Genomic DNA, 25,195 nt, shown 5'->3' on the forward strand with positions numbered 1-25,195 from the left:
TTATTTTAATTTGTTTTGTTTGGGAGAGTTGAAGTCATGGAAGTTTCTCGTGTCTTCAATATCTACCAAATGAACTCTGGAATCCGTTTCAGATGTGTTTCTTGTACTGTGGATTCTGAGTTTGAAGACATTTTAAGTGTATCTTGCCCTTTTTTCAAACTGAGTTGTTTATTAGAATTCTTGTCCTTTTCTGCTTGAAATCCTTTCTATGACAGAGGGAATCAAGGATGTTGACTAAGCTGTCTTCTCCACTGTCTCCCCTGGTCTGGGGGCTGAGCTTCTAGATGCTGCCTTGAAGGCTCTTGATGTCTTCTGATCTAGACCGATTCTGGCCTGCCCTTAGATGACCTTGTTCTTATCAGTTCTTTGACTATGTGTGTTATCCTCTAAAGTGATGAACTCATCAGAGAGAACCCTTTTCATTGATTTCTCTCCCTTTTCTTTACAGCTAAGAATATTTGCAGTTACTCGGTGAGACTTACAGGGTAGTTGAATATTGTTTCTTCTCTGTTACTGGCGCCTTTGAAAATTCTTGATTCAAGCTTACCTATTATCTAAAGTTTTTGAAAACCTATTTTTGCTAGAGTCTATTTAAGTTTTAAACATGCTACATAGTCTCTTTGCTCCGATTTTTACAGTAAGATTCTTCTCATCTTGTACATCTCTAACTATTTCTTTCTAGTTGGGTAAGAATGGTGAAGAACAGTTCCTCTCATTGTCCATTTTGCAGTGTCTGTGTGTGTTCTGTTCACGGGCCATTGCTGTATCTCATCCCTCTGGACTGTCTCGCTCAGTCATGTGTAACATGTCACCTTGTCTGCTACAGTGACTGTCCCTGGAGTCCTCACTGTATTTCTCTTCCTAATCCTGTCTTCCCTGTTTTTCATTATCTTATCCCAAATGTATGTAGAATTTTAGAAAATTGTGTGACTTTTCTTTAAGCTTTTTCCCCCCTCTATTAGAGATACATAGTTAACTTGGGGGGATAGTATATTCAGTGTTCTTGCTTGCAGAGGTAATCACAGATTATGTTGTTTTGTGACTTAGTCTGTCTATGGGTAGCCAGAAAGATGTGCTTTCCTTTTAAATGGGCTTATGCTACTTTAGTGTGAAGGTAAACTACTGTAGACACATGCTGTACTTTTCTATTACTAAATAGTAATGGATTTTTAAGGCTTTGGTAATTTATCTAGTTCATTCCTTACTTTTGAACACGGGAGTTGTATTTTAAAGATTGTTTGGCCTTTTGTTGTTTTGCTCTTCTGAAAAGGGCTTTGAAAACTTACCTTTGCATAAAGCCCTGCATATTCTTTCAAATTAATTACTAAAATAGTTTTGGGAGTAATGATAAAGGAATAAGGAATTTTAAAAGGTTTTAATACATACTGTCAAATTGCCTTCCAAAAACCCTGTTCCAGTTCCCACTCCCTATTGCAGTGAAAGTGCTTTTTAATTTCCTAGGAAAGTGGGGGTGGGGGAAGCTCACTGTGAACTTGTGTATACACACAGTTACATGTTACCAGTTTGGCAGCCAAATGTGTGTCGCTCTTCTAGGTAAATAGATTTCTATTTTAAACTATTGTAGTTTAAGAGACTCATACCAACAAGTTTGTATGTACTCTATGTTAGGGCTAAGTTTACTTCATAAACTTGTATATGAATTGCTATAGTAAAACCTGCCAGGTTGGCATGGCAATGCATGCCCCTTTTCCCCCAGTACTTGCAAGGTAGGGGATCAGGAGGTTGAGGCCTTTTTGAGCTGTTTAAGACTCTGGCTCAGTCTGTGAGGTGCTTGCCTCATGTGCTGGTACTTGCTTATAATCTGGCAGTAAGAAGGCGGAGACAGGAGGGTCTCTGGGGATTGCTGGTTTTCCATCCTAATTGGTGAGCTCCAGGCCAGCGAGAGACCCTGTCCCAAAGCAGGATGTTGGTACGTAAGGATGCTTGTTGATTACCTGTGGTCCATGTGGTAAAAGGACCAAACTGAATCCGCAGCTCCTCTCACCTCACCTCCCCCCAAGGTTTTCCATGCACAGGTGTATGTCTGCATTCTCTAAGTAAAGAATATATATATATATATAAATAAAATGTGACAAAGTATTTTAAAGTAGTAGGTCAGTGCACTTCTGAGGTTGACAGGCAAACATGCAATTCCTGAGCATGTGCATACACGACATGCACACATTCCTGCACACCTACAAACATGCATACACAGATGCATTTTTAAAAAAAGAAAAACGAACTTAGTTTTACGAAAGCAGTGAGTGGTAGGTGCCGCTTCTAGAAAATTGTGCGTTTGTGTATGCAAGCATGTCTTGTCCTATTAAGTCAGATGTCACCTGGAGATTTCCACTGCCTCCTAAAGGAAATTGAAATCTTGATTCAGCTAATGAATGTTTTATGGTTCATTCTGAATGTTAAGTGTTCTTCAGATTTCACTTACTTGCCTTAACTTACCTGCTTACTTTTATTTATTTATTTCTTCATTATTCCTTAATTAGATGTTTTTTAACTTATAAAAGAAAGAGAGAAAATATTTCCCATAACCCCATGTGCTTCAGTTCTCTACCCTGAACAGTCAAGCCTCTTCCTTAGAATGTGCTCTACCTCTGCAGCTTCTCTGGTATCCGCAGATCAGATATGAGTAGTCTCCCTGACAGGCCATGGGCCCTGGTGGGTGGGCTAGATCACAGGCTTCTGTGTTCTGCTTATAGTTTTAAAATGACTGATGATATCCTTGGTATCTTGTGTCAAGTCTCTTTCTAGGAATAACATAGAAAGAATTGAAAATGTATTGCTAAGGAAGGATTCCTCTCCCTTATTATCAGCTATGAAAATCATAAGAGGTGTTATGAAGAGAGAAGCAAAAACTGACTGTGTAGGTGGAGTGTTGAGCTTGCTGGTGTAGATTATGATTTTAGTCTCAGAGCAAATTTGGGGACACACTTTGATCAGTGAAGGGTAGCTGTGTTTATTCCTGCAGCTGATAACAAAAGACGTTGCTTTACATTAGGGCTTGTTTCCACTCGGAGCAGCTTCACTAACTAAATTACCTCTGCAGGATAAATAGATTTCTGGATGCCAGAACTTTGTTTTATGGGACCTGACATGTCATGAGATTGCTAACCATTAACCTAAATACTGGCTTTAGACTGGAGTTGGCAGAGCATAATGGCAGAAATAAGGGAAATGAGATGCATTCGAGTTCTCAAATGTACATACATTTACACAGGTTAATTTGATTGTCTAAAATATTCCCTTACTAATATGTCACTTGTAGAAATATTACAATTTTAATAACTGGTTTTTGGAAAACTTGGAAAGTGTTTTGAACAAATAAGGCACTAAATGTTGTTCTTTCTTAATTACAGCCTAAGTAGCCACATGTAGCCTAAGTAGTCACTTTAGCTTCGTTGGTCAGTATAAATAGACCGTTTCCGGCATCAGAGCTGGACCATAGTGTACGCATTTCTTTGCATTAGAGCCGTTCTCTCTTCCAAACACACACTTTGGAAAGACTGATTTCATGGTGCAGAACCATCAGGACCTCAGCTCCTGTGTTTGTTCTCTGTCCTCTCCTCCCAGCCCATTCCACATGGATGTGCCTTTCTCAGGCCCTGGGGCACAGGTTAAATTGTGACCCTCCACTGTTTCCCAGTTTGCACACTTGGTAATCACACTGGGCCCCAGAATGCATAAGAATTGCTGTACAGATGAGGAGTGAAGGAGAAACAGAAATCAAGATGATGACTTTTAAGGTTTGTGGCCTGAAAAGCTTAGCTAAGGTAGTTTGTTCTTTAGTGTTGAGATGGGTCATCCATGGAATTAACATGCACTGACAGGTCCAACCACTCCTTCTGGGGACACCTTAGGTAGCTCAGGGCTTTCCATCATGTCAGTTGTCTTCTCCTACACCAAGTGACCAGTAGAGAGAATAAGGCAGAGCCATCTATCTGTTAGGTCCTTCCTTAGAAATCACACACCATAATCTTTGCAGTGGGCATGGGTGCAGAGGCATGAATCACCGATGTCATCTTGGGAGACGCTGCAGTGCATCAGGATGACCTTAGGCCGTCCTTCCTCTTCTCAGTGCAAGTGGTTTGGGACATTGTCCATTCCCTCTCAAGTCTGTTCTGGGATGGAGGCATGGTTTCCGTAGGACCTTGAGAAGGGCGAGAGTGAACATTATTTCTAGAGGTGGTTGACCTAGTACAGGGTCAGCTCTGCACTTGTTTCCAGAATGCTTTATTCTCTACCCATCCCATACAGAGTGTTTGACTGCTCCAACTGTCTCTTCTGAATATACTGTTCTGTCTTAATATAGTAAAGATGAGCTGGTCTGTACAGCAGCTCCTACACCACATTGAGCCCCTAGCCAGCTTTTCTTTTGTTTGTTTTATGCTTTTTTAAAAAATACAAATTAAAAGTGTAATTTTGCATATAAAGGATTTGCTTGTATGTGGAATCATTGTCTCTCTCACTGTGTAGGCAGAGATGGTCATCACACCTGGCAAAAAGATTTTGGTAATCATGATTACCTGTTAAAGTCTCCTTATCAAATGGTTTGGATACAATGCTGAGAAAAATGATGAGATCATTAGATTTTAAATCTGAGGAACATGAACATCCAACAGATTTTATTACTCAGATAGTAAACTCATTTCCAGTTACATGATCACATAAAAAGTTTGTGCTTTTCATGGTGATCATGCAAACAGACTTTGAATTTACTCAGAGGAAGGGGAGAATGGTTTGTATTAATGGGCTATAGCTTGTAAAGGGCATCTATCAATTAGTTGTTACAAAGGACTTTACCAAAAGAGTAATTACCCTAAATGTGCATGTTGCTGGTAGGGGGAGTCTTTACTGTATTCACCTTGGCAGGCATCTGCTGGCACCCCTGGTAGCCACCATGGCCAGAGCTGCCTACCGTACTAGTTTATATGTGGATGTGGTAGGTATTCATTAAGTCCTGGGTTGTAAGATAGAACAACAGTTCCTCCTGGCATCTTCTGCTGAAAGTGGGTGTCGTTTGGTGATGACTGTGCATTTGTTGACAATTGTGTAGAACCAGGAAATGCTATGAGGAACACTGCAATTCTGAAGTAACTCTGGTTTTCCAGCCTGCTTCTGAAATGTTTTTAATTAATGCAGCCTGTGCCTGAATTCTAAAAATGATGAAGAAAGTCCTGACATGATCTGTCTTCTAGACAGGAATTCATGTTGTGTTAGTAGTACACCTAATTTAGGTGGCTGTGAACAGAAAACTCCCTTTTAGTAGGGCATGTCTAAGGAAGTCATGGTTGAAGCCTTAGACCTGGCTCTTCAGTGCTGGGAAAGCTGCCTGCTGCCTTCGGAAGGAGGCTCTGGTTCATGTGCCATACTCCTGTGAGCTAGATGTTTCCGTGCTCTGGCAGTGTGACTCTGTGGTCACCTTATTTATAAGGAAGTAGAACTAAAAGCATTCCCCTGTTGACTGCCCCCTAGTGGGCTAAATGAATGTAAGGGCAGATTATTTGAGGAACAGGAAAGTGCAGAGTTCAGAGAGGAAGTGCAGTTTTTAGAGAGTGGTCGTGAAGTTGATAAACTGAACAGCTTACCCTTAAGTGGTAAGGTTCCTATGTGTTCTTGGCATCTGCTGTGTTTTCACTTGTCCAGGCCCTTAGCAGATGGCCTGTTGGAACACGGCTCAGGATCTTTAGCTAGTGTCATTTATTTTCAGTGAGCTAGACTCCAACCTGAGTACTGCCGGTCCCAGCTATAGCAAAGCCTTGACAGAAGTGACCTCAAATTCCTGAGTCTGTGATGCATTAAGTGTACTGCCACACACGCATACGCCACACGCGCACGCGTGCCATCACTGAGCTCCTAGCAGAGAGGAAGTCCTAGTGCTGTGTGTTTGGACCCACATAGGCAATGACAGCTCTGGTAGGCCTCAGCACTGTGCAGTGAGTGGTGTACTTGTGCCCTTTGCAGTGTTATCACGTTGCTCACGCTTTCTCGGGCCTTTGGATTTGCAGATACTAATGCTGGAGACCGTGGACAGACCAATAACGCCGCTTCTGCATCAGCTTCCAACTCCACCTGAACAGCCCCCAGTAGCCAGCTGCGCGGGAAAGACCAGCACTTACTTGAGTGCCACTCAGCAACACTGGTCACGTTTGGAAAGAAAATTAAAAAGAGGAAAACAAAAACAAAAACAAAAAAACCCTGTTCATTTTAGTGTTCAATTTTTTTTATTGTTGTTCTTATTTAACCTTGTAAAATATCTATATAAATACAAACCAGTTTCATTGTATTCTCACTTTTCAGGAGATCCAAGAGGTGGGGAGGGTTGGGCGGGAGGAGCAGAGCACTAAACACAATCTCTCCCAGGACAATCTTTTCTTTTCTTTTTAAAATCAGAAGTCCGCTATCCCATACCTTAAAAAACAGACTCCTGCCTCACGCCCCCACTGCAACAGAAGAAAACCTGTTCTGTGCTGGTTTATTTTCTGGATTTGTTTTCTTTTAAAGTCTGGCGTAAGACTTTGATACAGTGCACAGCTTGAAATTGGTTGGGAGCTTAGCAGGTATAACTCACCAGGGACTTACTGTCACTTGTACAATGTGTACTTATCCTTAGGAGTTTGAAGACTTGCCTTTGGCATGTGATGTCAGGTATGACAGACAAAAAAAAAAGAAAAAGAAAAACCAAGGTGTATTATTGGTAGCCCAGGGAGGTCACTAAAATCTGAAGCTCTAAGGGAAGATCAGAGATGGATTACTTAAGGTTTGTTTTGCTCTTGACCAGTGCAAGTGTTGCAGATGCTGGCTTAGGAAGGCTGCCAAAGGAGAGAGCACGACAGAGTCTGTTGGGCCCTGAGGTGGATCTTGGTTCACCTGACCAAAGGCCACCTGCTTCTCTCGGTATTGTTTTGAGCTGGCACCCTAGGATGAGGCTGGAGATGGTGTTAAGGGGGCAGCTCTGGGTGCATCGGAAAGCAAATAACAGGAAGGTGGCAGGCCAGGGGCAGATCTCACCACTGTGAGTGAGCTTGTCCAGATTTTAATAAAGTCGTTTCCCTTAGAAAAACACTTGAGAGAAGACATCGTAGCTAAGTAATGTGAACTGTTGTTAGCCAGCCTACTGCTTTGTTTTCCTTACTTTAATTGAAAACCAAGCTTGCAAGAATTGCCACATTCTTATGCATAGCTCTAATTTTAAATCCAAATCTAGACTCTGTATTTAATTTCTGCTTTTTTTAACATCATGCTTTTTAAATTTATTTATTGATGCATGTCAGATCGGCCATTATGATTTTAAGTGGTAGTAATATTAAAAACCACACATCAAAATAATAAAGTCACTTGTATCTGCTGACTTTATAGGAAAACTGATTATATTAATGTGTATATATGTGTTATATATACATATATTCAATACTGCCTTTTCTTTTTGTCTACAGTATCAAAATTGACTGACTGAATCATGAAAAGAATGTTCCCCCACCATCACCATTAAGAGTTTTATTTTTGTTTTCTTTGTTTATCAATGAATGGTGTAAGAATCAGTCTCTTGTTTTTTGAAGAAAAAGCAATATTCCTTGGAAAGCAAGGTGGATTGAAGGATTACGTTTGTGTGAGGAACAGAACTCATAACTAGTTTGTTGATACTTTTAAGGTTGGTGTCTTTGTGGGCCTTATATACTCTAAAATGAACCTTGGTGCTTATGGGCCATTACTTGACCTATGAATCTTTAAGGCACAATCAGTTATCTTTTACATTTAAAGATCACTTGAGTAATGGCCACCACTCCTTCCTTCCTTCCCACTCCCTCCCCACACATCTGCTAAGGTTAGCTGATGACTAGGGCTGTAGAGCCCTTGGTTATGTATGAAACACAGACTCCTTTACCCTCATTACCTAACCTTAAGTCATGTTGAGGTCTTGCTCTCCAGGTGGTTAGGAAGAGGAGTCTCTTGGCGGCCCTTATACAGGCCCCAGCACCCTGCCTTGCCTCTCCAACCGTGTGTGTAACTCTCCAAGAGAGTTCTATTGTCTGCCGAAATGAGTTGATGCTAGAAAGACATCAGTGAGGCTGTGCGGCTGGCTGATCTCTTAGGCCACCGAAGGGGTTTCTCAGACCTCCGTTTAGATCAGACTTGACAAGAAAGGAAGCATGCCCAAAGCAAACAAAGGCACTTTTTGTAAAGTGCTTCTGAGATAATTGCCGTTTGAAAGACTTCTGAAATTAAGTTATTTGAAGGGGGTGGCTTGGAAGACCATTTTCAGAAAGAATTTGTAAAGAATCTGAGCAAGCAGGTCTGTGGCCTAAGAAGGGAACCTGCTTTCAGATTAAACTGCCCAGCCCGACACAGACAGTACTCCAGACTTGGTGTGCGTGCTAGAGTCCATAAAAGTCAGTGCTTGTTAGCGAATACTCCCCACCCCCAGATACGGGGTAAGAGAAGAGTGGAGGAAAGTCAGGTGCTTTTCTCTGTGTGTGTGTGTGTGTGTGTGCGTGCGCGTGAGTGCGTGCGTGTGAGTGTGTGTGCGTGTGTGAGTGAGTGTGCGTGTTCGTGTGTGTGGGCATGCATGCGTATATGAGGGCTTAGGTGCACGATTTTTCTTTCTCAAGGATCATGGCAGGATCCCAGAACTCTTATCCAAGTGAGATCCAGGTCTCTGAATATCTTGTAAATAATAATTAAAAGCTCCTCACCAAATTCAAGCTTGTATATTATATTTTCTTTCAATGTTTTTAAATTTAAGTTTTATTGTTTTGTATGTAAATATGTGGACCCAGGAACTGTTATTAATGAGCAAAAAGTTACTGTTCAGGGCAGTGATTCTGTTCAATAACCAGACAAAAATGTAGACGAGCTTTTTAAAGCCATATAGTTTTAACTCTGTACAGTAGGTACCGGCCTGTATTATTGTAACAATAACTCTAGCAATGTATAGTGTATCTATATAGTTTGGAGTGCCTTCGCTTCCATGTTTTTGGGTTTTTTTGTTTTGTTTTTGTTTTCTGACTTCCTTTATCCATGTGTCCCTGTGGCCCCCTTTCCCTCTGAAGTAACAGCAGAACAGCACCTTTGCCCACTCCACAGTTTGAATGGGGAGAGGAAACCATGTTGGCAATCTCACTTCATTCTAGCTTTGCCTTTGTTTTTGGTTCTGGGTGTGTCTGTGTCCTCAGTAACAGTGACCGGTTTCATTGCGGATGCACTCAGTCAATCCGGGACTTGGTGGAGCGCTGGGGGCCCCAGAGCTGGAGGATGTCAGATGGCTTGGGTTTATTCATCGCCTCTCCAAGCCCTGGAGTGGATCCTAAGCAGATTCTGGGAGCTTCCGAGCTTGCTCTCTCCTTTCCTACTTCCCTCCCAAATGAGAGAAAGATTGGGTTTGTTTTATTTGTTTAAAAAAGTAAATCACTGTCTTGGTGGCATTTGGGTGCCCCCGTGACATTGTTAGCAGTTATTGCAGGGGTGCTGTGCAGATGAGGGCTGCGAGTGGACTCTGAGCCCACTCCTCCCTCCTACCATCTTGCTAGATGAAATATCATTTTAATTTCTTTTTTAAAAAATCAGTTTCTTAACTGTGCCTAATATGGCCCATTTGAAAGAAAAAAAAGTATTCGTTTTGCCACCAACTACTTCATGTGTCTTGAATAGAAGAAGAAAAACAAAAACAAAAAATTCACTACCAAACCAAAGGTTGCTATTTTTGAGACATCACGAGTTCATTGCTCACGGCAGAAGGATGCACCTTCTCTCCCATGACGTACTGTCAGTTTTTTAAGTCGTTAATTTTTTTATTTTATTTTAGGCCCATTTCTTAGGCTTGTGTTTTAGCAAAATATACCTGCGCGGCCATCTTGTCCACGCCAATGCAGAGGTCCTAAGAGGACTCCCTCTATTCTCTATCCCTGTGGACGTAAAGACACTGGCATCTCTGTTACCTTCTCCTCCCTTTGCAAGGGTTTTAACTTTGGAATATTCCAGAGAAAGTTTGGCCAATGCCAGATCTCCCAGAGTTGGGATTTTTGTTTTGTTTTGTTTTTTTTTTGTTTTAAATCAAATTTGTGTCTGGTTCCTATTTACACTACTGATTGTTCTAATCCCAGAGATGAATATGTTTCTCCCCTGTATGAGAAGTAAGCACCATTTATGGTGAAACCTGTCTCTTGTGGTAGAAATGGAAGCCGCTGAAAACAGCAGCACAGGAGAGTCCCAGGCAGAGGTCTCCCTTGAGAGTCTTCGGAAGCAATCATTGGGGTCTGGGTCAGTTTCACAGGGTTATGCCATTTTATTCAAGTCCGTTGCTCCGTTGTGCAGTCTCCACCATACAAGCAAAAATGACAGCCAGTACATAAGGGGTTAGCTTGACAAAGTAGACTTCCTTGTGTTCATTTTTAAGGTTTTTTTTTTTCTTAACTATATCTGTCTACAGGCAGATACAGATAGGTATATGGAAATGTGCTTGCCTGTAAAATTTGCATTTATAAATGTGTTGCGATGGATCACTTCGGCCTGTACACATCCAATTAGCGTGACCACTTCCATCTTAAAAACAAATCTAAACAAAATTTATTATTATTATATATATATAAAGGACTGTGGGTTGTATACAAACTATTGCAAACACTTGTGCAAATCTGTCTTGATATAAAGGAAAAGCAAACGCTGTGTAACATTACTACTTGAATGCCTTTGTGACTGAATTTTTTTTTTTTCATTTTAAATATAAACTTTTTTGTGGAAAGTATGCTCAATGTTTTTTTTCCCTTTCCCCCATTCCCTTGTAAATACATTTTGTTCTATGTGACTTGGTTTGGAAATAGTTAACTGGTACTGTAATTTGCATTAAATAAAAAGTAGGTTAGCCTGGAAATGAAATTAAACTTCACCAGTGTGTGGTCTTTATTTCAGTGCCCATCCCCCTCTCTTCACCCTTCGCACTCTGCCATCGCCACATGCAGTCACACTGCCGTCTCCACTCCTCTGAGAGAAAAGTCAGGACTATCCTTCTCTGAGGTGACCTTGCTCTGCTGTGTAGACAGGAGGTGCAGCTTCCAGCTTGGAAACCCCCTGGACTTAATGTAGAGAAAGCTTTGCAGACACTGCTTTGGGAAAAAAAAAAAAAAAACTGAAAGGGACAGTTGTAAAACATGTATAAGCTGCTGTCTTTGGTTACTGTGTCCATGGTTTGGTGTGGCTGTATTTATTTTAACTTCCATCTTATTAGTAATGGTCGTTGGGAGTCTTTGTAAACCATGAACACCATGGACATTGGGTCAGTCCCACCCATGTAACCAACACGTGTGTGAGTCTGCTCATTTCCAATACTGGATAATGTATGTTAACATGTTATGTCTCTTAGTGCAAACAGAAACACCATTTTTTAGGGCTGGCTCATTGTCAGGCCTAAAGGTTAGATATAAGGTCATGTGACTGCTGCTTCAATAAAGACAAATTTATATTCGACTCAGTGTGGTCTTTTATTTAGTGATCTCGCTACACTGACATTTGGGGGAGAGGCTGGATGTGGTAATTACCACATGCCTGTAAATCCAGCCGTGGCAGAAGCAGGCTGGGTTAACAGCGGGCTGGTTTGTGATTCACTGCCATTCTGAACAGATCTTAGGTTGGCCATTTGAATTGAGACTAAAGGGCTTGCCACTGCCCTTCACAACCCTGAAAGGTTCCTTATGTCGGAGTCCTTCCAAAGGCTAGTGCTGGATTGTGGGGCAGCAGGAACAGGTACAGTTTGTGAAGGCCACTGGGTAGGGTGATGATGGATGGAATGGTCTTTCTGAGCACCTTCAGGTGTTAAGGGGGCTGTGCCTGTGGAAAGCAAAGCAACCTGGGAAAAAGGACTGCTTTGGAGGCAGGCAAGTTGTCTGGAGCTGGGAAGAGCTGACTAGTGGTGGGGTTGGGGATGGGTTTGTTTTGTTCATAAGTCTTTTCTTTTTCCAGAAAAGGAAGGGCCACTCCTGGGGCCTCCTCTCACATGAAGTTCATGTGAAGACAATGGCTGCTGAGTGGCTCTTGACTGATGGGAGAGCCAGATGAATATGGTGGCTCACACAGATCTTTTCCTCAGCACCTTGGAAAATGAACCATCCCTTCTTGAGCAGGGAACCAGATAAAGAAGGGGTCACCACCACCAAGATGCCTAGAAGCCAGTGTTTGCTTCTTGTGCAGAAGCTCGGGGCTGGGGGAGTGAAGAGGAGAATGGATGCTGGACAGCAGGAAAGTTGGAGCTCTGGGTCTTAAAACTTAGCCTTGGCTGCTGAGAGCATGTGTGTTGTGTGTGTGCTCTTTTGTGCAGCCTGGAATCTTAGCTACTCCTGGAGTAAGTGCTTACTGTCTGTAATCCCTATGCCCTTGCCGGTTTAAAGTTTGGAGCACTGCATAGGCGTTTTAAAACTCAGCTGGAGTTGAGAGTATAATGTGTATTACATCTTAATTTTAGCCTTACTTTCCAAACCCACACCTAGCCACTCTCGGGCTTCTGAGTGAGTAGCATACAGGTAACTCACTGTAAGAAAGATGGGGGTACTATTTATGGATGGAGTCAAGTGGAATTTAGAGTTCCAAATGAGAAATAATTTCTAGTTATAGCCAAGTCTTTATTCCAGATTTTATGGAGTGAAAGCTATCTTCATAAGTTTGCAGGGAAGGTCTCAATTTTCTCTCCCAAACATGAATGATTTCATTACCTCTTTGGGTAGAGACTGGGGTTGGGGTAAGGAATGTGCTTACGTCTTTGGGTTGTGTTGATCGGATGCTATAACAGTTTGGCCTGCGTGTAAGATGGCTAGAGTTAAGGAATTACCTGTCGGTTAAAGTTCAGTTACTTTTAGCTTCCTTTGCAACGAAACATTACATATTTAAACTTCAGTTGCTGCACTTTACATCACATGTATATATCTTTATATATAATAAACACAAAAGCAAGTGATTACTGCATTTTTACGTTCTACCAGCACATTGTCAGATTTGTAAAAGGTGCCACTGAAATTAGTAAATGACTCTGTGTGTGTGTGTGTGTGTGTGTGTGTGTGTGTGTGTGTGTGTGTGTGATTTCATTTGGTTTGGGGGATGTAAGAGAAGAGCTCTGGTTGGTTGGTTGGTTAGTTGGTTTGCTGAGACAGGATCTCACTGTTTGGACTGTTCTGAGGGCTGTACTCTTACCTCAGCCTCACCTGGCTCTGTTTTTATTTCTATTTTCTCATTCTCGTATTTTTTTTTCCTTCCCCAGGGGTTGGGGGAGGAATTAGGGTTGGAGGGAGTATTTGTCGCTTTTCTGGAGGACCGGAGTTCAGTTCTGAGCATCCAGATCGGTTGGCTCTTAGCCACCTGTAACTACTCCAACTCTGGGGGTTGCAGTGCCCTCTTCTGACTCCTCAGCCACCCACACATGGACACACAAACACATGCAAAAATAAAATAAATATTTTTTTCAAACGTTTTCTATCTCTACCAAAAATGTCCTTACTGAAGTCCTCTTATCTTGATCCGCAATTAAACCTGGAGACATCCTTACTAATTTCTTAAGTGTGGAACATTCATGTGAAATTAAGGTATAACTTGTGAAAAGGCACAAATAATCCTACAAACTATTATTAAAAAAAAAAAAAAGGCAGATACTGCCATACACTCAGGCTCTGAGGACCAGGGGTATGTGGGAGTTTGTCGTACACAGGTAATTGTGGTATTATACATTTATTGTATGTCACTGTAGCTTTGCTGTAAGTCACAGCCTTGGGAGCAAGCCAGCTGGTCAGATGGGGGTGCAGACCGACCCCCACCAAGTCATGAACAGGTCCCCACAGCCATAGTTCTCATCCCTTCCTCCACACGTTCCTGGAATGTGGGAACCTTTTCTTGGCTTCCAGTGACCCACAGAACCCCAGTGCAGCTCAGACCCCACACCAAGTTCCTTGGCTGTATGTCACATGTCGTTTCTTTGGCTCCACATGAATTGTTTAAGGAGGTTTTACAAGCTATTAGCAGCCATTTCAGCTTGGTCTTTTTTTTTTTTTTTTTTTTTTTTGGTTTTTCGAGACAGGGTTTCTCTGTGTAGCCCTGGCTGTCCTGGAACTCACTTTGTAGACCAGGCTGGCCTCGAACTCAGAAATCCGCCTGCCTCTGCCTCCCAAGTGCTGGGATTAAAGGCGTGCGCCACCACACCCAGCGAGCCTGTGGTTTTTACTTTGCCTATGTCTCCTGTGTGCTGAGGCCATCAATGCATGCCATTGTCTAAGTAAAGAGATTCTGTTTTTCCTTAGGTTCTAATGGACAGTGAGTGTGAAGTCTTGATAAGAGTTTATGTAGACTTCAGCCAGCTTGGTCTTCTTAAAGTCTGAGGTCAGGATCCACATCTGAGTCCGTGCTGTAACCCTATTCCCCCTCCCCCCAACACACACAGCTGGTCACATTGTTAGTGACTAAAAATGTGTTTGGGCAGATGCAGGAAGTTGACTGATATGTCCAGAACACGGTCAGGACAAGCTGCAAGCCTTCAGCAGTGATACTTGTGAACCTGAAGGTCAGCTCGCGTCTGGAACACACAAGCAGCTCGAGAAGCAGCCTGGGGCTGGGAATGTGTGGGGCATGGGGGTACAACTGTTACAGGGTTTGACCTGCTCCCTCCTCTCCCACCTAACACCTTAGAATTTAGTGGGATTTGGAGGTTTATTCCCAACCACAAAGATTGTCTTAACTCATAGGCCAGCACTTCCCACAGGCTGAACTTGGGGGCTCCCATGTCTTTTTCCTGAAAAATGCTAACCAGCTGCAGTCAGAGGGCATTGTTGGCTATCAGTATGTCCATCTGTCTAGCCCTAGAAGTGGCAATTCAGAATGTCTGGGCCTGGCTGCCCCATGAGATTTCCACTCAGCCATCTGTGCTGCTAAATAACTCCTGCATGAGTGGGGTGGCAAAGGGGTGCGAGTCTTGGATGCGCAGCAACTGCTGGGTTTGCTGGGCGTTGATGCTGCGCAGCTCAGTGAGGACAGCCATGATCTTCAGGAACAGGAACCTGTAGGCAGCCAGAGAAGAAGTTGGGATATCAGGCCACCTCCTCGCCATCCTACCAGACTGACCCAGTTCTGAGAGTGCACAAGTTCAAGCTCAGAACAGCCCAGTGAGGATGTTTGGAATTCCTTCAGCCTATACATGAGAAGGCAAAACAGCCTGCTGCTGTTTAAGGTCGAAGCTGTTACCTGCCTCCTCCTTCCCCACCCATTGACTTGAATCCCTGGGAGAAAAATTCAGACCTTGCAGGTTAACTTAGAGGCGAGGGGAGTCATCATCTTGGTTAAGGTCTTTAAAGAGTAGTCACTACAGCTAGGACCTCCAAGCTGGAGTCCTTTCCTCCTCCCTCCTCCCTCATTTCAATCAATCAATCAATCTCTCTCTCTCTCTCCCTCCCTCCTTCCCTCCCTCCTTCTCAATCCCCATCTCAGTCCCTCTCTCAATTCCTTTCTCTCTCAATCTCTCTTTCTTTCAATCTCTCTCTCAATCTCTCTCTCAATCCCTTTCTCTCAATCTCTCTCTCTCCCCTCTCTCCTATCTTCTCTCTCCTCTCTCACACATAGTTACTTTAGTTTCCCCATGATAGGTAAGGAAGCTAACACCCCAAGCCTCCTTACAGGAAGTAATTGAATGAAAGACCCCCAAATGGCCTTAATCTTCAAAGCCTGGGGCTTGTTTTACTCAAGTTTGTTGCTGTCTTTGTGCCTGCGGGCATGAGGCTGGGCAATGGGATACAGGAATCTAAGGATTGGTGACGGCATGGGAGCTCTTATGTGTGCCAAGCCGCAAGCAGGTTGTTTTGAGTGACACGCTAAAGCTTTGACAACCCTCTAGCTGCCAAGCTCCACGGGACCACCCTGTGGAGTCCTGGGCATTGACTTGGCTCCCTTTGCAATGGTGCCTACCTCAGGAGAGGGTTTTGAAGGTTATAGGTTATAATATACATAAGCTGCTTGGCCCCAGAGTTGACACTTCCCAATCAATAGTAGCTGTTATAGACACACCGCCATTATGAATGGTATCACTATTTTTACTGTCATTGTGCCTTTGTTAGAAGACCCTATAGAGAAGACAGTAGAATCAGGCTCTTCCCACATCCTGATGACAGAAATGTAGAAAGCCTTGGGTAGACAAGGCTATCCCTCAGCTAAGCTCAGGCCGGAAGTCTTAGTCATACAACGGTCCCAGAGCCTTGGTCATCAGAAGCTGCCTCAAGCATGGCACGCTCTTGAAGATCAGGCCAAAAGGACAGGAAGGACCACCTCATGGCTGCCTCTCCGGGCTCATCCTCACCTGTGAGCAGGATATGGCCGACTACACTCAATGTAGGCCTTCAGGGTGAGGGCAAACCTCTCCTGCAGTTGGTCTACCACACTGCGCTGGACCACGCCAGGACGATCTGAGGGGGCAGAAAAGGCATTGTAGTTCCAGCAGGTCGGAGTGGAGCAAAGGAAAGTTCAGTCCAGCCCAGGAGGAAAGAACTTCTGGCCAACCACCTCACCAAAGGAGAGAAACAGACTCTGCAGTCTGCCTGTGTAGTGGAAAGCAAGGCCAATGACTGAGACCTTCCCTGGGGCGGACAGAAAAGGGGGCTGCTGCCTCCTAACAGATCACCGGAGGTATCCAGCAGCTGGGGGAAAACCATCACCTGGGGAGAAGAGGGAGATGGCCTGCATCAGCACATACTCCTCCTTATGCAGCTGTAGCTTCTTCAGCATGCAGTGGAATTTCATCAATGGATCCAACAGAAGTTTCTGGAAGCCACCTGTTGGGTGAGTATAGGGTAGACAGCCAGAACCTCAGGAACCTGACCCAAGAACCCAGGCGTCCCTTACCGAACTCTTTCCCTTCATCCCCCAATCTCTCTCTCTTGGCTGTCATCTCCCTCCCTCTGCCAGGCATCTCTTTGGGCACCATTAGGGTCTTCGAAGCAGTAAGCCAGCCGGCCGCACTCCCAGGTTCCCGTTTCCGTGTCGAACATCGTGTTGAACCTCAGGATGCACATCTCAAAAGTGGCCCCCTTCAGCAGGGAGATCTGGTCCTCAATAGGCAGGTCCCTGGCAGCAAGGACAGGAGGGGTTGACAGCCCCTAGGTAGGCTGCCCAGAGGCTGGCAACAGTCCCTAGCTCATAAGCCAAAAGTTGGAGGACAGAAGAGATGGGGCAGCCTCCTTCTGAGGATGCAGTTCCTTCCAGGCCGTCCCCAGTTTCTCCCCCTCATAATCCAAGCCATCAGGTTACTTTGCCCACCAAGATCTTCTCTCCCACTACCTCTGGGACTTCTTCATTCTTCCTTAGCTTTGTGGAGCCCCCTTACAGCCTGGACACCCATCTCTTCTGACACCCTACACAGCCTCTAACCAACACTTAATGTCTTGGTTCTCCCTTGTTAGCCTCATAAGCCTATCTGCAATGATTGCCCCTTGAAGTAAACCCTGATGAGTTTTCAGGTCAAGTAGTGTCTTCCCTTCCCAGAAAGTGTTTCTACAGAGCAGAAGCCTTCTACACATATTGTGTCTTGAGCTGGAAATATCAGCTACCTGGTGTTAAATGTTACACATATGTGTTCCCCCCCCACTGTTTCTCTCCAGTGATGACAGCTTCGTGTTCCACTCCTATTATCTGCTCTCTGCTGACAATGTGCTCCCTGCATGTGTGATTCAGCCCTACCTGGCAAGGTCGGGCAAGGCAAAATGGAAGGCTTAGGTACAAATACACCTAGCATTACCCTAGCACCACAGACTACATCTTATGGAGGAGTGGTTCCCATCACTCCAGCAGGTTCCTGGGTCTCTTGCTGACACCATGTGTCACTGTTGTTGATTCTATGTCCAGCTCTGGGGAGATGGGGTCTGTTAGATTACAGGACCATCCAGGCTCCCCATGGCCTACTTGATGGCAGACACCTAGAAATCTGTTCCTTCTTCTTCTCCCTGTGGACCTCTTCCTTCTCCTGCCAACTTAACTTTTACCCTGAAATTTCCCAGTCACGGTTTCTATCCTTGTGGGACTCAGGAAGGTCTGATGACCAGCAATGTACCAATCTTCTTCAGATGTTTCATTATTGCACACATCAGCCCTACAGCATTGGCACGATCAGTTCCCATTCCAAAATGGGCAGGCTGTCAAGCCCACAGCAACAAAGCCACTGAACCCTACAGGGAGGGGTGCTGATCCTTGAGTAGCAATGGTCCCCCAGGGGCAGGGACAAGAGAGGGTCTTTTGGCATCAGTTCCTCCCAAGTTCATGGGGGATTCGTTGCAGATTCTCTGCAACCTTTGACTATTTCCTCTTCCTTTCTACATCCGTCCACTTGGCCCTCAAGACCTACCTAAAGTAGGATATGACCTTGGCGAAGTTGATGACGCCCTTGAACATGTAGGTTGACACATCAGCCAGGTGTGGCAGAAGAGGGATGATCTCTTTCCCGTCGCTCTTGGAAGGGGGTTGGTAGTTCCAGATGCTGCCGTCTTCTCCGCGCAGCTGCAGAGAGATCTTCATTGGAACCCTGTCTTTCATGATTTGACTCCATGTGGCAGGGTCTTCCAACAGTGAGGCCTGCAGAAACTCTGGAAGCTCACAGCCACTGTGGAACACTGCAGGCAGCTAGGATGAAGGGCAGGAGGCAAAGAGAGGAGGGGCAGTGTGTTGTCATAGACAAGTCCCCTCATAGGCTCCAGGTGACCAGCTGCAGTCACGATCACGGGTGTGTCTCCTGACACGTGATGTTCTATGAATTAATATAGTCATATCCCTGTGTGGCCAGTGTGAAAGGGTAAGGACGGCCTTTTTCAAGGTATACCCTGAGCATCCCTCTGTTTGGCAGCTGTAGATGGAAATACACATTCTGAGGCTAGACCATTCTTCTTTGCTAGTCCAGTCACCTAAGCTACTTGTTACCATTCTGGGGGAATGGAGGAGGGTGGGTGGCACTGGGAGCAAAGACAGAGCTAGCCAACAGGAAGTCCATACCCCTTCTCCTCCTGGCTGTCCTCACATCTCAGTGTGGGCAACATGCCTGCCATTGCTTAATCTTAACTCAGTTCCTATCCGCTGAGGACATCAAAAGATTTCCCATCCCAGAGTTTGAGGTTGGGAGCAGGATGCTTTTCTAGCAAGTTATCTGGGTATCCTGAAGCCCCTGACTACTAGAAACCCTGGGAAAGTGACTCAAACTTTGAGGAGCTGGCATAGCCATGGATGTGGTCACAGCTCTAAGCCCCCTACCCGGAAATCCTTGAAGTGGGAGAAAGTTGTATCAAAGGTTTGCATCTGAGCGTCCATCAGCTCCTGGATCAGCGCCTGCTGTTCTTCCGTCAGCCCCTGCCCTCCAGGAGGTGGAGCCTCAATCTTTTCCCTCTTCTTCCTCTTAATCAAGGCCCGCCTCTGCTCCACAGCGGCATCGGACATGATCACTGTGTGTTAACAAAGAGGACTCGGCATATGTCCCCCTCCCCCAACCTCCATACACCACCAGAACTACAATAATGACTGTGGACAAAAGGAACTATGCAGAGATAGCTGAGAGAAAAGAGAGGACATAGCCCTGACCTGCATCTCCCACCACACTTCCCATAATGAGAACTAGTACCCGGTATCACCAAAGTCCCACAGGCTCACAAATGCGCATGCGCTTAGGCGCTGTGGTGACTGGTGCCTCAGCTCTCTAGCAACCGCCCAGTCCACCAAGCCTGAGCCTCCTACCCCGCAGCCACTCACTCTCTTTCTTCATGCCACTCTCCAGGCACTTGCGCAAACGGCAGGCCTGGCACTGCCGTCGTGTCTTCCGGGTGATCTCGCAGGTCCCCTTGCGGAAGGGGCACCTCAGCCGGACATTGCGTTTCATGGCCCTTCTGTGGGATGAAAGAGAGCATCAGGCACTCAGCTCCAGAGCCAGGACTCCAGCCCCTGCCAGCAGCAGGTAGCACACACCAGGGATTTTGTGAGGTAGGTGTAGATTGACGCTCTACTTCAAGGTCAAGGACTCAAAAGAGGAGGTGACATTCTGAGATATTTCTGCAAAAAATGAGACTCGTGCTTTTCACGGGCACCTACAGCCCCCGAGAGTCTCTACCTAGAACAAGTCAAAAGCAGGCTCCAGGCCTTTTGCTTCAATACCTCCCATCCTTCCTCGTAGCCTTGTTACTGGTGGTACCCATGGATGGGTTTCTATGTGTTTCTCCTTGACAAAGGAAGCCAGAGAACATCTGAACCCTGAATGCATTGCTCCCACCTCTCACCCCCAGCAGCTTCTTAACATATGAAGAAAGCCCTTGCTCTCCAGCTCCGATTGGGATGAGGAGGTTGGGAGTTCTGTAGAATAGAGTGTATGGTTTTGTTTTGGGGTGGGTTTTTTTTTTTTTTTTTTTTTTGGAGGGGGGCGTAGCTTCTTTGTCACCAGCCTGAAGGGTTCTGAAGGGCCACTGGCCTTTGTAGAGAGGCAGGCTATAAGTGATGTCAGAAATCTCAGTCAGACCAGTCTTTACAGCTCAGCCATCCTGAGTTTCCCATTGCTGCCCAAACTTGGTTGTCCTACATCTCCACATCTGGAGTGACCCAAGTGATGCCTTGGCTCTGGTTTCTGTCCTGTCCAACAGTGTGGAAAATAAGGGAAGCTGGCTTGGAAGGATGGAAACAGAACAGAGGGATGCTGGAAGCTCCGGACCCAAGATTGAGCTCACTGTGCCTGGCAGGCCTGAGCTCTGAAGCTTTCGGGCTCAGGCTGTCCATCAGCCTGGGAGTATTCCCATGGGTGTCACACTCTCATCTTCAGGGACCTGGATAAGACACCCCTGGTGGCTAAAGGGGACTGGCTATTCATCAGAAGCATGCCATGTATCGGACACTGGCCTACATGTATTAATATAGCTTTAAAGACCTGGTTTTCAAAACCCACCCTGTGATATTCATCTTTCACCCCCTGGCACAGTGACAGAGACCGATCATCACCTGTCCTCCAGGTAAGTGAGAAACTTTGCTGGATAAGTGACAAGTTTGCTTGATAAGAAGCCAAGGTCCCAAGCACGGATGCCCCACCTCCCTCCTGGTGTGCCAGGGTAACACCCAAACGGGAAGGATTCCCCCCCCGGGGGGGGGCAGTCCATATAGAAGCCAGGTTTTCTGGCTTGAAGAGCCAGAGAACCTGCCTTCATGTGTGGGTTTTGGTACGTGCTCAGCTCAGCAGTTTAGCTGATGTTTTTTGCTACTGATTCAGGAGTAGGCTGAAATCAGCTCTAGCCTACATGGTAAGATGGTGTCTTCTGGACCAGATGTTTTCTGCCCCTGGGATAAGCATCCTTTTTACTGTCTGGGTTTCCTGACACGATGCTCTTCCCAGTGGAGCCAGACTGCAACCAGAGCTCTTGGGCTGGCAGAAGAGAAAAATGCAGGCTCGTCAGCTCAGGAGATCTCAGACTCCTCATTTCAGTTGTCCCCACCATTCCCTTACTGTCCCATGAGTTGATCCAAGTGTTCTGTGACTTGTGACTGGACGCAGCCTGGCACTGCTGATGTGCGTTACCCCACTGTAGCCCATGCGGTCAATGATCATGTCTGCTGGATTGCTGTGCCTTTGGACCTATCCTGGGAGAGTTAGCCCCAAGTGATCTGAGATCAGCTCCTCATGACCGCATTATCCCCAAAGTCAGGGATCTGTGGACACTGACCTGGTGGTCATAACTCAGAGCTTGCTGCGTTGACTTTGGAATCATCAAGTACAGTAAGTTCTCCCGTGAGGGACAAACCCTGCTGAGCACCTCTCCCTAGGATGACCAGCACCACATCTTTGGGATTGCAGGATGGGGCCTTGGTTGAATATTCATTTCCATTCAAAAGACTAATCGCTAACAAAAACTCAGGGTGGTGGTGGGGCTGCCAAATTAGGCTGGAACCTTCTACCCTAAGTGGGCAAAGGGGGCACTCAAAAGACTCACTAAGCTCACAAAACTAAAGACTCCAGAGATTCGTCTCCCCAAAGTTATATAAGCAATAAGCAATTTCTGGGAGAGAGGGGACTCTGCTGGGGGCTAATGGCAAACTGTACAGGGAAACCTCATTGACACTGCTCCCATGCGTCATCCTAGTGCTTCAGGAGGACCTCTAAGTGTTGCCCCTGCCCAAGTCATCCACGCTCCTGTAATTAACTCCTCAGCCAAGTGTCTCCAAGAAGCTCACCCATTCACCAAGCTAGCCCTCTGAGGAATCATGTCTCTGATCCATCACCGACTGCCCGGCCTGAGGCAGACAGTTGTTCAAGTCTCCCCTGGGTACTGGAGCAAGGACCAACAGAACTAAAGTATGTGTGGGAGGAGCAACAGCATCACCCCTGATGAGCGTGGTAAGAGATACAGCTCAGGTTGAGCCATCTGAGAGTAGAGCATCCTTGGGGGAGGTCCCCAGGGGAGCCGTTTTTCTTTACATGGCACAGAGTGACAAATCCCCTTGGTAAATGGGGTCTGACACTTGACTATGGGGACACTCTGCAAACTGATGATGGACCAGCAGAGCCCTACTGAAAAGGGAGGAAGTACATTGGGAAAGACATACAGGTGCACCTTAACATTGTCCACCCCAGTGGGTAGGGAATGTGGGCAAAGTAAGGAAGGATGGATGCTTGGCTTGTCATCCTCACACCTGGAGAGACATATGAGAAAGAGAAGAGCTATTCCTGGCATCCCAAAGGGAGACGCTGTACTGGGTAGTTTTGTGTCAACTTGACACAGGCTGGAGTTATCACAGAGAAAGGAGCTTCAGTTGAGGAAATGCCTCCACAAGATCCAGCTGTAAAGCATTTTCACAATTAGTGATCAAGGTGGGGAAGGTCCCCTTGTGGGTGGTGCCATCTCTGGGCTGGTAGTCTTGGGTTCTATAAGATAGCAGGCTGAGCAAGCCTGGGGAAGCAAGCCAGTAAAGAACATCCCTCCATGGCCTCTGCATCAGCTCCTGCTTCCTAACCTGCTTGAGTTCCAGTCCTGACTTCCTTGGTGATGAACAGCAGCATGGAAGTGTAAGCCAAATAAACCCTTTCCTCCCCAACTTGCTTCTTGGTCATGATGTTTGTGCAGGAATAGAAACCCTGACTAAGACAGATGCCATGGAGAGAACCAGGCTATAAGGGGGGAAAGGCCAGGTAGGAGTGATAGAAAACCTTCTTGAGCTCAATCTTTAATATAGAGGAAGAGAAAAATCCCATGACTTAGTGCTAAGAGTCCTGAATAATGGTTCACCACAGGAAACCATGATATTCAGGAAACACAATCTGAGTGAACTGAGAAAGACATAAGGAATGAAAGAGCCTCTCACACTCTGGCATTTGATGCTGTGGGACTTGTGAGTAGCTGGGATCAATCTGGATGAGCTGGAAGTGGAGCGATTAAGCCTCACTGAGGCAAAGGCTGTGTAACCTAAAGCCACATGAGGTATGTCAGTTCCTGAGGGAGTGGCAAAACAGTGTCTTTTGCCTTACAGAAGCTTTGCAATTTTATGAGGTCCCATTTGCCAATTCTTGATCTTAGAGCATAAGCCATTGGTGTTCAGTTCAGGAAAATTTCCCCTGTACCCATCTGTTCGAGACTCTGGAAATCAGTCTGGTGGTTCCTCAGAAAATTGGACATAGTATTGCCTTAGGACACAACTTTACCACTCCCGTACATATACCCAAAAGATGCTCCAACATATAACAAGGACACATGCTCCACTATGTTCATAGCAGCCTTATTTATAGTAGCCAGAAGCTGGAAAGAACCCAGATGTCCCTCAATAGAGGAATGGATACAGAACATGTGGTACATTTATACAATGGAGTACTACTCAGCTATTAAAAACAATGACTTCATGAAATTCTTAGGCAAATGGATGGAACTAGAAAATATCATCCTGAGTGAGGTAACCCAATCACAAAAGAACACACATGGTATGTACTCACTGATAAGTAGATGTTAGCCCAAAAGTTCAGAATACCCAAGATACAATTCACAGACCACATGAAGCTCAAGAAGAAGGAAGACCAAAGTGTGAGTGCTTTGGTCCTTCTTAGAAGGAGAACAAAATACTCATGGGAGCAAATACTGAGACAACATGTGGAGCAGAGACCGAAGGAAAGGCAATCCAGAAACTGTCCCACCTGGGGATCCATCCCATATACAGTCACCAAACCCAGACATTACTGAAGATGCCGAGAAATGCTTGCTGACAGGAGCCTGATATGGCTGTCTGCTGAGAGGCTCCACCAGTGCCTGACAAATACAGAGGTAGATGCTCACAGCCAACCATTGGACTGAGCACAGGGTCCCCAGTGGAGGAGTTAGAGAAAGGACCAAGGAGCTGAAGAGGTTTGCAACCCCATAGGAGGAACAACTTTATCAACCAACCAGACCCCCCACCCCTAGCTCCCAGGGACTAAACTAGCAACCAAAAAGTACACATGGAGGGACCCATGGCTCCAGCTGCATACGTAGCAGAGGATGGCCTTGTGGATCATCAAGGAGAGGAGAGGCCCTTGATCCTGTGAAGGCTTGATGCCCCAGTGTAGGGGAATGCCAGGGCAGGGAGATGGGAGTGGATGGGTAGGTGGGAGAGCACCCTCATAGAACAGGGGGAGGGGTGATGGGATAGGGGGTTTTTTGGAGGGGAAACCAGGAAAGGGGATAACATTTGAAATGTAAATAAAGAAAATACCTAATAAATAATTCGAAGGAAGAGAGAAAGAAAGAAAGAAAGAAAGAAAGAAAGAAAGAAAGAAAGAAAGAAAGAAAGAAAGAAAGGGAGGAAGGAAGAAAGAAAGAAAGAAAGAAAGAAAGAAAGAAAGAAAGAAAGAAAGAAAGAAAGAAAGAAAGAAAGGGAGGAAGGAAGGAAGAAAGAAAGAAAGAAAGAAAGAAAGAAAGAAAGAAAGAAAGAAAGAAAGAAAGAAAGAAGAAAGGAAGAAAGAAGGTTATAAGGTTACTTAACAAGGACCTCAGGGCTATCATGTGACTTCAGCTTTGTTGTGCCCTGTGGCTAGGACGTGTTCTTTATGGGGTAGAAGAGGCTTTGGTGACTCTGAACAGTTTATACTGTTATGTAAATTAGGTCCTTAAGGTGCTAAAGAGGTAAAGGGCAGATGAAAGGGAAAGTGAATGTGGGGACCTGTCCTAGTCACTTGAAAGCAAATGTGGCAGTATTTGAGTCA

The 25,195-nt window shown here is 45.3% G+C and overlaps 2 protein-coding genes and 1 long non-coding RNA gene across 9 annotated transcripts in view; 2 read left to right on the top strand and 1 right to left on the bottom strand.

The window, feature by feature from the left end:
* Nucleotides 1–10,889, top strand: part of Gsk3b (glycogen synthase kinase 3 beta) — a 151,816-nt gene extending 140,927 nt beyond the window's left edge. For both annotated transcript variants that reach the window (XM_029470640.2, XM_021184609.3), the window contains one exon: nt 6,021–10,889. In XM_029470640.2, the coding sequence (XP_029326500.1) occupies nt 6,021–6,088 (68 nt within the window). In that variant the 3' untranslated portion in view covers nt 6,089–10,889. The remainder of the gene's footprint in view (nt 1–6,020) is intronic.
* Nucleotides 10,890–13,700: 2,811 nt separating this feature from the next.
* Nr1i2 (nuclear receptor subfamily 1 group I member 2) overlaps nt 13,701–25,195 on the bottom strand; it is a 45,675-nt gene continuing 34,180 nt past the window's right edge. For 3 of the 4 annotated variants that reach the window (XM_021185195.3, XM_021185193.3, XM_029470508.2), the window contains 7 exons: nt 19,750–19,883; nt 19,258–19,445; nt 18,362–18,636; nt 16,946–17,088; nt 16,680–16,796; nt 16,325–16,430; nt 13,701–15,035 (listed from right to left, as the gene is read on the bottom strand). In XM_021185195.3, the coding sequence (XP_021040854.1) occupies nt 14,891–15,035; nt 16,325–16,430; nt 16,680–16,796; nt 16,946–17,088; nt 18,362–18,636; nt 19,258–19,445; nt 19,750–19,883 (1,108 nt within the window). In that variant the 3' untranslated portion in view covers nt 13,701–14,890. The remainder of the gene's footprint in view (nt 15,036–16,324; nt 16,431–16,679; nt 16,797–16,945; nt 17,089–18,361; nt 18,637–19,257; nt 19,446–19,749; nt 19,884–25,195) is intronic. The other variant, XM_021185194.3, reaches the window with a different exon arrangement.
* Nucleotides 19,728–23,466, top strand: LOC115029569 (uncharacterized). 3 transcript variants are annotated; one of them, XR_015045789.1, is made up of 3 exons: nt 19,728–19,977; nt 20,628–22,366; nt 22,969–23,466. It is a non-coding gene; the product is annotated as an uncharacterized LOC115029569 (long non-coding RNA). The 3 variants fall into 3 exon arrangements; XR_015045788.1 differs by having other exon boundaries at nt 20,628–20,990; nt 21,245–23,463; XR_003835128.2 differs by having other exon boundaries at nt 20,628–20,990; nt 21,561–23,462.

The sequence above is a fragment of the Mus caroli genome, unplaced genomic scaffold (genome assembly GCF_978045245.1).
Source record: "Mus caroli unplaced genomic scaffold, Mus_caroli_1 scaffold_17, whole genome shotgun sequence".
In the NCBI taxonomy this organism is placed as follows: Eukaryota; Metazoa; Chordata; class Mammalia; order Rodentia; family Muridae; genus Mus; species Mus caroli.